Genomic DNA, 14,123 nt, shown 5'->3' on the forward strand with positions numbered 1-14,123 from the left:
AAGACCTACTATACAGAAAAATCTATTTTCAAGGTTTGCCGAAGTCCTGCTAATTCTGGATACGGCAGTTTCCATTGTATTATTTTTAATATCTTAATGATTGATTTAATGCTCTTTTCCCCGTGATGATGCGTAGAAATATTACAGAATATATTATTTCAGTGGCTGTGATCTGTCTTCAATTTCAACAACTGTAGAAAAAGTATCAGAGGATAGCTATTTAATTAATGGAACTAAGACCTGGGTAACCAATGCTGGTAGAGCAGGTGTGTTTATTGTTTTCGCAAAATCAGAAAATCCAGTGGTATGTATTATTCTGTAATTTTAAATTTTTTTTTTTTTTTTTGAAATACAGTACAGTACATTATACTGACATTTCACAATACATGAATACATACTCTTCTTCTCTCAAAATTGTACCATAGGGCGTTTATTATACCTCGCCTTTTCATTTTATTTGTGATTATATATTTTGCTTCTTTCCATATCTTGTTTATTGATTTCAATTCATTTATAATTGCCCTTCACCATGCATTTTAAGGTCTCCCTCTTTTTCTATTGCTGTGAGGGCTCAAAATGTGTTTTACTTTATTAACTTTCTCAGGTTTGTGTAGAACTTGATCAATCCACTTCCATCTAGTATTTTTAATTACCTGTTCAATTATTTCTGTTTTGCTGTTCTAAGAACTTCTGCATTATTAATTTTATGCAGCCACTTAACATGCAAGAGTCTTCTTAAACTATTGTTAATTAATATTTGAAGTTTTTTCATATTATTTTTATTGCAATGCTATGTGTCAGATGCATAGAATAGGGCAGATTTAACTTTAATAATAAAAATTCTAATTTCTGTTGAATTTGTTATATATTGTTTTTTCAGAATTTATTGAGAGTTGCATAATTCCTTCAGGATTTGTTCATTCAATTTAGTATATCTTCATCAGTTCCTCCTTTGTTAATTATACTTCCAAGATAGGCAAAACTGCTTATCTCTTCTAGTTTGTTATTTCTAAGAATATGTCATTTAATTGTTTTTGAAATATTTCACAATAACGGGCGGGAATGTTTGAACAATAAGTTACCAAATTGAAAGAGGTTTTGCAAGAAGAAAATCAAATAAAATGCAATACATTTTGAATTCGTCATAATAATGGATTCATAATATGCTGTACTCATCATATTAAACCTTTACTGTAAAAATTTAGAAAGCTGGCAATAAAATTTTCAATTAAAAGCAATCTTATAATGATTGAATGATTTTATTTACTTCTGTTAATATGTAATAATTTTTACACTAAATATAATTGACTATGCTTAAAAGTTCATATTTTAAGATAAAAGTCACATTAATGCAAATTGGTGAGTCTATTATAACTCTTTTGATTTATTCTTGTTAATTTTTCTACAGATATTTTTTATTGTTATACCAAAACTGTTAATTAATCTGTGTGCAACATAACAAACCTTCATGTGCATGTTAATAAAAACAGCTTTGTGAAATGAATGATTTTTTTTAATTCTATTGGAAATCTTCTTTTATGATTTAGATATCTTTTGATGCTTACATTGAAAAGGAGGAGTCACAAACCAGTTTTTTTATATTTTCATTTTTATATAAATCATTTTTCTTCGACGAAAAGTAACATCTTTTTTATTAAATTTTTTTTTTCATTTCCTAAATATGATTTTAAAACTTCATTGTTATTTATTTTTTTTCTTTCACCTACAGGTCATATTTTGTTTTAAAATGACGGACTTGAAAAACAAACTTTTTTTAAAATTTTAAATCATTTTTTATAAATTAATTTCTTTTATTAAAATTATTTTTTATTTTTCATTTCTTAAAATGATTTCAAGACTTCAATGATTTTAATTAGTTATCAATTTTTTTTTAACTTTAATAATCCCCAGTTAGACTATTCGAATGACATAAATAGCATGCTTAAGCCTATAGATCATACTTAAGAATTGTACTTCATACTTAAGATGTACTTCATACTGATGTGTACTTCATACTTAAGATGTACTTCAAACTTAAGATGTACTTCATACTATGCCTATAGATCATACTTAAGCCTATATATCAATTTTAAATTGATTGACTTCTGCATGATGCTGTTTTTTTTTTTACTATAATTTTGATGTTATTTATAATAATTTTAACTAATGATCAAATGGATGTTGATCAGTTTGAGATCAGCTCTGATCGTACTCATTAATTTAGGATCCCGATTTAAACACGATATCTGCATTCATTGTGGATGGGAACTCTGATGGCATCAAAGTATCGAGACAACATAAAACATGCCTGAAGGGACTTGACAGTGGGTATTGCCTTTTTTTATTTATTTTTTTCAATTTTATATTTTTTTTCTTCTTTATTGCTGCTATTTTTAACCTTGTCTTAAATGTTGATGTTTATATTCCTTGTTACGAGTAAGTTTGATTTTTTGTTTTGTCTATGAATTGTATAAAGAAAAGACTAAGGAAAAGACTAGTTCTCAGTGCATGATTGTCATGGCGTGCTATAATGTGTAATTGCTATCTTAATTTTTTTCGAATATTTTAGATATCTAAAGTTTTGCATTCCATTTATTCTGTATTAGGTTTCCTGGCACCTAAGGGAATAATCATTGTTTCTAAAAGGAATAGCCTATTATTACTTCAATACAAAATTAGACCTTTTAGAATATTTTATGTTTAGCTCATTTTTATAAATTTAGCAAATTTTGAACTCTATTAGTTATTGTGTGAAATAATAACAATAAAAAAATTACTTTGTGTGAAATAGTAACAATAAAAATTATATCTTACATTGAATTATATTTAATACTTCTCAATAAAAATGTCATGAACATATGAATATGCTCATAATTATTTTTATTCTCTATTGATACATGAAGAGCATGAAACTACTGGGAAAAAAATGCCATTGTCTAATTCCATGCAGTGAAGTTATTTTCTCTCTTTTTTTAAAAAAAAATCTTTGAAAACTAAAATTCTAGAGATATTTAAGATGATATTTTTTTATTTAGCAATATAATTTCCTTTGATTGGTAAAAATTTTAAACTTTTGACTAGTTCTTTTTTTGTGCATTAATGTTACAGAATTTGAAAAATTATTAAACTATGTAATTTTGATATCTTAGTCATTTGTATTGGGAAAGAAAAAAAAGTATTGCTAAAAAATCAGTTTACAACTTTGAGGATGAAGTTAATACATGTAAGTGCCCCTTAACATAAAAAATCTATTTTGACTGAACTAGTCAAATTTCGAAACTCATTACAAAAACTCTGTTTTTTTTTTGCTGTAGTCCAATTTAAAATCTTAATATCAAAATTTTCTTTCAGCTGGAATAGTTCAATTCCAAGGCGTAGTAGTTCCAGCCTCAAACTTAATTGGGAGCGATGGAGATGGATTTTCAGTGAGTTAAAATATTTTTGTATTATCAAAATATATTTCGATATTATTAATCTTATAATAATATTATTAATATTCAATATTATTAATCTTCAGTATTATATCTTTGCTTTTCCCACAGGTCTATTTAAAATCCCTTGAGTCCTTCAGGATAGCACAAAACACATTTACATTTGGAACTCTAAAAGCTCTCTTAGGTAATTTTGACTACATAATCAGTGTTTTCATCTCAGAAAAAAAATGGGTGAGAATTTCTCACCCTTTCTCAAAAACAGGGTGAGATTTCAAAAAGTTAAGTGAGATTTCAAAAATTAAAAAAAAAAAAAAAAAATCACAAAGATACTTGGAAAAAAAAGTCATTTCTTTAATTATAATGCATTTTTAACATCTTCTAATTTTTAAAGCATTGAATATTTTTGCTGCATCATCATATGGAAAATGTTCTACATCTACTTTTTCGTCCGCTATTCTCATTAGGTTGCTCAAATGCGTATTTGTTTCGTTTTGATCGTTTCTACCCACATTTGTTTCATTTTCATTTGTACGTTTCGGAGTAGAGGATATTGGCTTTACAAGGTATTTTTCCATCTTACATTAACGAGCAAAAAATTTGAACGTCTTACATGAAGAAACCTTACCTATGGCAAACACGTGGTTGCAGAGAAATGCATTCTGAAAGAGGTTCCGTGGTTCGGAAAGATGGTGTTATGTTGTTCTTAAAGGTTCTGAACAATACTGGTAAATAGGGAAGCTAGATAATGGGGCAGATGTTGAAAATAATGAAAGATCCAGGAAGAAAAGTGAAACGGATTTTATTCTAAATGGCACAAATGAGAAATTTTTTTCAAAATGCGAGAAATTCGCGAATTTTGAAATTGGTTTATAGAATGCGCAAATTTCTTGTAATAATCATTTTTTAATGCGAAAATATAAAAAAATATGCGAGATTCTCGCGCTGTAGTGAAACATTGTTTTAGATCTTTTCTGAAGATGATTTTATTAATTTCAAAACATGCAAATTAAGGTCAATTTTTAGTTGGCCTTTAAAAGATTTGGAGGACCTTTTTTAAATGTGAATTACTCTCTGTGTCTGATTAAGAGAGTATTTAATGGTTTTATTTGTCAAGGAATGTTGGAGCTTTTGAAAATTTTATGTAGTGTGAGATGTTTGCCTTGGCGGAGTATTCATAAGATGAGGTTTAAATTGTGAGGTTGTTTAGAGAGTTAGAATGACAGACAGGAACTACTTAGAGAAAATAATAAAAATATTGCTTGTGTTATTTTTGTTGGTAGAAATGCTGTATTTTATTTAAATTAAAAGAAATATGAAAAATTTAAATGCTAGTGAAAAATTTGTAGAATGCATCAGACTATTGTAAAATGTTTGTTTTTTTTTTCAATCTATAAACGCAAGTAAAAACTTCACATTATAATACTTCTGAAAATTGCACGTATCTTACCTCAACCATTCCTTGATTATGTCTTTTGCATTGAAATATGTCTATAAAAAGTCAGTGGCGGGTCCAGTGTGGGAGGGGGGTAATAGGGGTCATGACCCCACCCCCAGAAAAAAAATTTAAATAATAATTTTTTTAATAATTTACAAAAGAAATAAGAAAGAAAAGACTTTCCCCAGATGTGATAAAACTTTTTGATCTGCGAGTTTTTTTACCTTGTCAAACTGTTGCAGAAGAAGATCTTATAGCCATTTGTGAAACTCCCGAGTTTTATAAGAATCTCTTAAATGCTTCCGTAAAAGTTGTCAAAACAAATTGGCAGCGTGAAGCAGAAGCAGGACTTGAAGTGCCCAACGATCTTTAGAAGATTATTAATGCATGTGACATCGATTTCTACCCATCAATCAATATGTTGTTGAGAATTTTTATAACTCTGCCAGTTAGTGCGGCAACAGCAGAACGTTCCTTTTCAACTCTTCGACATCTCAAAACTTGGCTTAGAGCGACTCAAAATCAAGAACGGTTAAATGAACTCACATTATTAAATATTCATCGAGAAATTGATTTGGATGTTTAAAAAAACATTGACAGATTTGAGAAGTTTCTAAACAACGCATTACATTCGATTCAAAGATGTTGAATACTTGAATTATTTATGTATTGTTCATTATGAAAAAAATAAGTGAGAAGCCTAGCATTAAAAACCCCAGTTTTATTTATTTATTTATTTATTTTTTTTTTTTGAAAAAAATATTTAAGAAAAATTTCTTTTATAAAAAAAATTAATTGTAGGGGGATCGGAGTCTATGACCCCCTCCTGAAAAAATTTCTGGATCCGCCCCTTTAAAAAGTATTGTACTGTTCATCAATATTTATTTTCTTGTAAATCAGATATAAATTTATTTTCTTTGTAGTTATAATTATACTATGTTTTTCAGATGCTATTACTGAACGAGTTATTCACACAGAAAGATTAGGCGAATCTATGGCTGATAAACAATTAATTAGGGTTAGTAATTAAGGATAACTAGTTACATTTTTTCTTAAAATGCACTGTTTCTTACTAATTGTTAAAGTATCCAAACTCAACTGTAAAACCAGCCTTATATTTTATTTTAAATGTATCTTAAGCATAATGTATAATTAAAATAAATTTTAAATTTAAAACAATGCCTCATTTTGATATTTTTAACAATCCAAGATATCTTCAACTTTTGAAAAAAATTGTGTGTTAAATTTTTCTCTGTATGAAAAATTGAAGTAATAGAATACAGCTGTGCTAAATAATTACTAAAGCTGAACTAATTACTCAGCTTGCTTTGATATATGTCTTAACTAAAATAAAAATGTTACAGAAAATTAATTGTAATTTTTTCACTGTTTTTTTAATTATTGATTTATATGGTGATTTACTTAGAATTATTTAAAAGCATTGCTTCTCTAAATTAGGTCAAAACTACAATATTGACATTTGCAAAATCTCTAAAATTTCCCTTAATTTATAGAAATTTTTTATTATTTTTAATATCACATTTTTTGACTTATCAAAAATGTTATCATAAACCTATCCATAAATCTTATTTTTCTCCCCTCCCCCCTCAAAAATTATTTATTTAGTTATCAAACAATTTAGTATTTAATAGCACTAAAACCAAAGGTTCTGCAATTAAAACCAGTGCTTGATTGGTTATATTGGCTTGCCTCTCAAAATATTACCATTCTCTTCTATGTATATATATATATATCAGGGGTCTGTCCTGGGCACATTTACTATTGTTCAGCGGTTTTGCAAATTCATTTTTAGGAAAAACGGTATTTTCACAAAATACTTTTAAAAAGCAAGTTCTAAAATTCTCCTCTGATCTCCTAAAATTTTGTTTTTGTATCTCCGTAATAAGCGATAATTCCCAGGTGAATTACGCTTTTCAACTTGCAATGGAACCCTCCCACAGATTGTTATTATGACATTCCCACCTAGTTTGTAAGAAGAACGTTTTTCCTCCCCGTACCTGGCTGAGAGCATGCCGGGATCCCAAAATGCTGTGGGAGAAAAGGAACATCAGCCGCTCGTTCCTTAATGGAAGTGGAAGAAAAGGCACTAATACCACGCAAGCCCCGTTCTCATCCCTACAGTAAAGAGTAGCTTTTCTTCCAGCTGTCTTTTACAAATAGGTAGCACGTGTTTGGTCAGATAGTGCGGTGTGGTAAGCCTAACCAGTTGCTTACACCACATCAAAACGAGCTTTTTTTTTTGCTGAGGTTTTTAAAATGAAACAATGAGGCTCTCCCTTGATAAACTTTACAGGAAGTCGAAATTCAAATATTGTCTTGAAGATTATTCCAAATTTATTCTAACAGGCCTTTATTTTTTATGAAACATTTTTTCCCTATGAAATTTTTTTCTGTGTGAGCTTGTTGAAAATGTTATCATAATGAAAATAGCTTTTAGTGCTAGTACTGTTAAATGTGTGTTTTTATTAAACTCAAGTTAAAATTTAACTATAATTTAACTATGGACAGTGATTTTTACGAATTTTTAAATTTGCACACAATTTTTAAGCTCAAAATTTTACAAAAGCAAAATTATTTTTATATATATGAGAATAAATATATAGAGATTTACCAGTCATAAATGATTTTTATTTATAGTAACAATTTTGGAAAATATTTTTTTACTTTACCATATTTTTGTGTTGATTTTTTATTATAATTTATAATTTTCACAAAATAGGTTCCTCTCAAAAAAATCTAGACAGACCCCTATATGTAATAACGGGGCTACATCTCTGTTATCATTGGTTTATTCATATTAATAAATGCAGTCGAAACCATAATAAGTTATCAAAAGGTTTATTAAAAGATATGCTGGTGGTTATAACAGTTCACAACTGCCCTCCTCAAAGGAGGGGGAGTGGACAAGACTCCGGATGGTTCCGACAGATGTTTTGAAGAACACGTTATTCAGGAAGAGACATGCGAAAACAATCGCTCCCGCATTAAATACTACAGATATTGGTGTAATTAGGTTACAGCTGTACATGCCATTGTAACTCTATGCGCTATGGAAAATCATTTAATGCTTCCTAATATGGAAGTGAAAGAGGGGCAAGATTCTAAAAATAACTCCTCCTTTCAAATGTAAATCTAATTATTATTCAATGGTATGTTATCAGCCTTGAATTCCCAAAATAGAATAGCTCTATGCTTACTCTTTAACAAAGACATTTTATGAAACCGAAGAGTTTTAATTTTTTTATGAATACAAAAGTATTTATTATTTCTGTATTACATATACATATATATATATAACATAAGAAGTTTCAATTAATCTTTTTATGTTATTCTTTTCTGTAAATCCTTTTATTTTATTATTCAAAACGAAATGCTTTCTCACACTTTTAAATTCACATCCTGTCCTTTAATCTATCTTTGGCTCAACTATGCATTAATTAAAAGCAAGATACTTTTCCCTTTGCTCTCTGTGGGAATCGCTCGAGCTATTTGATAAACCAATTACAATTACTAAGATTTCCCTCTTTCCCTAAATTAAACCATTTTACGGATTTACTTTGCAAGATTTTCCCTAACATATAACCGAGGAGCACAACTATTTGTACACACTTTTATGATTTGTACCCTCCTTCCCTGCCTAAGACCTGTTTTAATCCTTCCACTCGGCAACGACGTTATATATATATATAAGTTCATGTATAAAATGGAGGAAGGGTTTCAAAAGACTCATACTGGAAATATATCCAAAATAACTGACATTAATCAGAAGTATAAGAACTCAAAAAAACAATAATTTTATATCATTATACTTTATAATTGCCAGCTATAACATGACAGCTTATTCATTTCATTTTCGGTAAATTTTAAAGCTTAGACAGATTGATTAGAAGATGTTTTATAGTTATGATTGGGTAAGTTGTACTTTAATTAAGCATTTAATCCTCAAATTGGAGGGGAAAACTAACAAAGACCTTGTACAAAATGACCTCTTAATTTTATACCTTATTTGCACTGACCAACTGGTACTTTTCGAAGGCTTTGTATCATAATGTAATAAGACTTTTTGAAAATAATACGCTATTTTCATTACAGCAATGGATTTGCAATGCATATTCTGAACTGGTAAATCAGGCTTAGCTTATTTTTAACCAGAGCACTCTATGCTACTTCTAAAGATGGTGAAAAATGCCAATATGACGAGAAGCTACAGTTTTGTGAAAATGTAAAGCGTTTGCATTCTAATTTTTTAATAATCAAAAAGTTGGTCAGTCACTCCATTATTTGAGCTTGTAAAACTTTGCAAAAATTGAGAATTGTTAATTTATATTATTTTAAAAAGTCTTGACAAATTGGCATTTTTTTAAAAAGTTTAATTACTTTTAAAATATTTTAATTGCTTAATCATTTAAAACTCAGATAATTCTTTATAACACAATGGTATATATAGTTTAAAATTTAGCTTTGCTTCAAATGTAAGTCTTTTAAACTGCCGCTTTTTTTAAAAAATTTCCCTCGGGAAAAAAAAAAACTTGGCACTGCAAAATAAATCCAGTTTTTTGATTTAATCATGTTTTACGTAAAATAAATTGAAATTTCCAATCTTTGTAATTTTTCATTTCTTTTCAGCGAAGGCTGTCCAAAATAAGTTCAATTTTATATGCAATGGAGAGTGTATCGTACTTTACAGCTGCACTCTTAGACTCCACGGAAAATCCAGATGTAGAACTCGAAAGTGCTGCCTTAAAAGTAATTATTTCGTTTATAGCATTTCTTTCCACTTTTTGAAAATGATTTAAAATTATTCTAAGAATGTTTTTTGTTTTAGTTATTTAATTCTAAAGGAACACTCTATTGTGTCAGAGAAATGATGGAATTGATTGGCACCTCTTGTCTTACAGGAGATATGCAGCTGGAAAGATTTTTTAGAGACGCTCTAGGATTAGCCCATTTTGATGTATGCTACTTATTTTTTATTATAGTTTATTTTTCATATAAGTTTAGTTAAAAGCATAATGTTACAAGTGATATCTTATGTTAATTTTCTACCTTATATGCTTAATGTTAATTGAGTGAATCGTGTATTACGTTGATAGCTTTTTTTAATAAATTCTAATTTTTTATTTATTCTTTGTGTGAATATTTCCGCTGGTAAAATATCTACAATCCTAGATTCAAGAGCCCATGTAGAGAAATATAGGAATTTTTATCATCTTTTCTCCAAATTCAAATTTTTATTATTTGTTACATTTCTTCCTTTTTTTTATTCCTTTTGCATTTTTTTTACCATGTTTGACATTTTGTGCTTGACAAAAATTATATAAAAATGAAACTGCTGCAAAGTTTTGATCATGCACTTATCTAAACAAATAAAAACTATTAAAGTTAAAATTTTTAAAGTATTGTATTTTTAGATTTTTCATTAATAAATGTTACTAAAGTTATCCCTTTTTTTAGAGCACTAGAAATTTTATATTTCCTATATTTAATGAGCTGAACTTAAGAAAGGTTGGCATGCTTGAAATTTTTATTAGAATTCGAAGAAGCCTTTAATTGTTGTTAACTTTGTAATTAACAAAGTTCTATGTCCTAGAAAAAATTTAGTCCCCAGCTTTCCTTGTCATGAAAATCAGATTAAAGTACTGTTCGGCTTTGTGGAGAACTCATTCAGACTAAAAGTCTGGGACTGTCCATAGCTATGATAACAAGAAACAGCTTATTTCTTATGGGGTGCCTTTGGGGAATGAAAGAGTTGAGACAAAACTATTCACCTTGTATCCCTATCCGAAGTGACTTACCTACCTTGTTCTAGAAGAGTTAACCTGAAAGCCGTACAATCGGTTGTTAGTATGATTTTTACTGGTTAAAAATAGTATTTATCAAAGAAAAAATATTGATGATTAAACTAACTAGTAATGCTTAAAATGGTGGTCTAAAATTATAAAATAAAGAGAACTGTACAGTAATTACTATTCAATCAATATACACTATTCTTTTTTTTTCTTATTTTCCTACTTTTGTTTGACAATGGGGTATTCAATTCAAACAAGTGTACTTAAAAAAAGAAAGAATTTTATTTGTTTCATAATTAAAAGTGAAAAAAGATCAAGTGAACATACAACAAGCATGGAAACCTTGTTGTATGTTCATTTGAAGCTTTTGTGTAGAAAACCATGCTATGGTATTTTTGTCTATTCTCTAATAAAAAATGTATCATTGCTTAAAATTTTGCACCATACTTCCTCAATAAAGGTATCATAACTTTATTTCATGCTTATCAAATCATGATACTGAACTGTCAGCTTGTATGGTAATACTTGAGAATGATTTGACACACTAGTGGTAAAATAATAATTGAAGTAAGAAACCTTCTCTAATGAATTACTTTTTGTCAACACTTAGAAAATAGTTGAAGTTGGTTGTTATGATTTTTACCAATACCTAATGCATCTAATATACTTATTTTTAATTATTGATTTGTTTTAGTGGTTATGCAAAGTTTTGTCCACTATAAGAACAAACATTTTATACATTAAAACAAATGTTACTACCACTAAGATAATTTTTTCTTAACAATGTTACTGTGTATGTATAATGTAACAGTGTTACTGTGTACATATAATGTTACTATGTTTGTATAATGTAACAATGTTTCTTTGCATGTATAATGTAAAAAGGTTTTTTCTTGATGTTACTACACATGTATAATGTAACAATGCTAACTAAAGAAAGCAAATTAAGAGAATATGAATTTCTGAATAATCGTCTTTATTAATTTAATAAAATATTTTTTTTATCTTTAAAATGTTTTAAATTATTTTGTCCAAACTTAACTAAATGTGTGATTCTTTTTCCCCCCCTAGATGCCAAATGACATTACCAAACTGTTCTTGAGTATGAATGGATTCAAAGTTGCTGGGGCAACCCTGGGACAGGAAGTTATGTATGTAAAAAATATTCTTTGAATTTTTTTGAAAGTTATTGCTGTTTTAGAACAAGAAAAATATATCTCTTGGAAATAATGTGCACAAATATTTTAGAACGCTTTATTTGTGCAAATGACAAAAAAAAAAGGTGAAAAACCCTAAATAACCTCTAAACTAAATATCAGATTTTAATGTTCCAGAATGTTGACTTAAAGGTTTGAGGGACACACTTTAAATGTGCAAGGTTTATAGTTGTCCTGATAATCCTGATTTTTGTGTGTGTTTTCCAGAACATACTATTTTCTGAGTGAACTGTGGGGGGATCCACAAATTTGGATTTTTTAAAAATAAATTGGTACCAAAAATTTTAAAAAAAAACTATTTAATTCATTGTTTTTTCCTAAAAGAAAGAATGAATCCAAACAAAGAATAGATCCACACAAAAATTTTAAATGTATAAATAAGTTAAATAAAATTAAATATTTATTTCCAAAAATTTTTGTTCTATTTCTTAAATAGTTTAAAAAAAAAAGTTTTTTTTTTTTAAGGTTTTTAATGTTATTATCCTTTAAACTTCTATATTCCATCCTAAAAATAATTTGTTAAACTATTTTTTTTTTTTTTTTTTTAAGAAACTTTATTCTTTCCCAAATTTTATGAACATTTATTTCTTCCCCCTACCAAAAAAAAATTAGCCCATATTCTCAGAAGACTCCACTTATAGATTTTTAATCACATAAATAAGATAAATAAAGCTATAAAGTTTTGCCTTCTATTTTTTTAAAAATTTTGAACTGATATTTTCCTCTAAATGTCCATTTTGCATTATGAGAAATAAATTATTCATATAATTCTTTTTTTATAGGGAATCACGTAATACGTTCTTTTTTCCAAAGAGAGCCGTGAGTGGTTTCATTAGACGCTGGAAGGTTTCAAAGGGATTGTACAAATATTCTCAAGACATTGCTGGACATATTCATCCATCATTAGTGGTAATATTATCAATTACTTTTTCTTTTCTTTTCTTAAATAAACTCTGCTGAATTTCTCTAATTTTTAATTATCTGATTGTATAATAAAAAGATATTTGCCATTAATTAAACACATTAACTACTAAAAATTTAGGTTGTAAGTTGAAGTATTATTTTATTGGTTTATGATGTATGACATCATTTAGAGATGGATTGTTATTTTAGCATATAAAATTTTTATTTCTAACTTTAATGAACGTAGATCATATATTGCATTGCTTTAGATATTTTAACATGAAATGAAGTAATTTTATAGAGACCAGAGGTGATTGTGCTCCAGAAAAATTCCGGATTTTTCTCTAACCTCAATCCGGAAGGGTCCAGAAAGTACAAGAACACATTTATATATAAAATTTCTTGTATATTTTATTTAAAAATATTGGAATTTATATTTAATTATTTTTGGCATCTCTTTTATCTGTAATTATATTTTCTGGTAGAATAATAAGTGTGATTAGAGATAAAAGTGAACTTATACATAATATTCATTTAAATTATGCTGCCTGGTTCCATCCCTGCCAGCCGAAGACTCCCCGTGTAGTAAATGGTGACTGATGCGCGTTAAATCTCTCAACTTGCAAAGTCCTCCGTGTTCCCATAACAAATCAATACCTCTGGGGGTACTGATACAGGAGTTTCCTTGTCTTCTAGATTGGTTCAAAATTACAAGGCTACGGAGTTGAACATAAGTAGTTGTAAGCCCAAAATTGGGTTGGCTGTTGAACGACTATAAAATAAAGCATAAAATTATGCTGCATATAATTTATTTAGAATTTCATGTTTTGAAACTATCAATAATTTTAATTTATAAAGACATAAATTTTTTTTAAATGGGTCATTAATAATTTTATTCAAGGAATTTTCAGGATTTTTTAGTTCGGCTCACAATTATACCTAAGAGACAAACATTGCTTTAGTTTAATATTTTTACTTGAAAATAGGGCATTTTTTGTATTAAGGGAATTGTTATGCAAATTTTTAGGGAGTTTCTCTGGTCATCAAAGTCTATTAATAACATTGCTGAAGAAAGATTCAAATTGCATGAAAAGGTTATAGCAATGCATGTGTACTTCATCTAAAATTATTGTTAAAATTTTACTTTTTTTCATCGATTTAGACATGTGGAAATCGATTTGAAGAAAAGCTTCAAGAATTTCAACTTTGTGTCGAAAGCATTCTTATTCATCATGGACAAGTAAGTCAAACTAAATTGTATCTAATTTCCCTATTAAATTAATGGTGATTTATTTTTGTAAATTTTAATAGCATAACCTTTTAT

The 14,123-nt window shown here is 28.0% G+C and overlaps 1 protein-coding gene across 5 annotated transcripts in view; it reads left to right on the forward strand.

Annotated features, from left to right (window-relative positions):
• Positions 1 to 14,123, forward strand: part of LOC107456595 (complex I assembly factor ACAD9, mitochondrial) — a 68,764-nt gene that overhangs the window by 22,649 nt on the left and 31,992 nt on the right. For all 5 annotated transcript variants that reach the window (XM_071179683.1, XM_071179684.1, XM_043055817.2 and 2 more), the window contains exons 7-16: positions 163 to 304; positions 2,225 to 2,324; positions 3,352 to 3,425; positions 3,543 to 3,618; positions 5,817 to 5,887; positions 9,517 to 9,636; positions 9,716 to 9,844; positions 11,751 to 11,830; positions 12,679 to 12,805; positions 13,962 to 14,039. In XM_071179683.1, coding sequence (XP_071035784.1) covers positions 163 to 304; positions 2,225 to 2,324; positions 3,352 to 3,425; positions 3,543 to 3,618; positions 5,817 to 5,887; positions 9,517 to 9,636; positions 9,716 to 9,844; positions 11,751 to 11,830; positions 12,679 to 12,805; positions 13,962 to 14,039 — 997 coding nt within the window. The remainder of the gene's footprint in view (positions 1 to 162; positions 305 to 2,224; positions 2,325 to 3,351; positions 3,426 to 3,542; positions 3,619 to 5,816; positions 5,888 to 9,516; positions 9,637 to 9,715; positions 9,845 to 11,750; positions 11,831 to 12,678; positions 12,806 to 13,961; positions 14,040 to 14,123) is intronic.

The sequence above is a fragment of the Parasteatoda tepidariorum genome, chromosome 4, assembly GCF_043381705.1.
Source record: "Parasteatoda tepidariorum isolate YZ-2023 chromosome 4, CAS_Ptep_4.0, whole genome shotgun sequence".
Taxonomy (NCBI): Eukaryota; Metazoa; Arthropoda; class Arachnida; order Araneae; family Theridiidae; genus Parasteatoda; species Parasteatoda tepidariorum.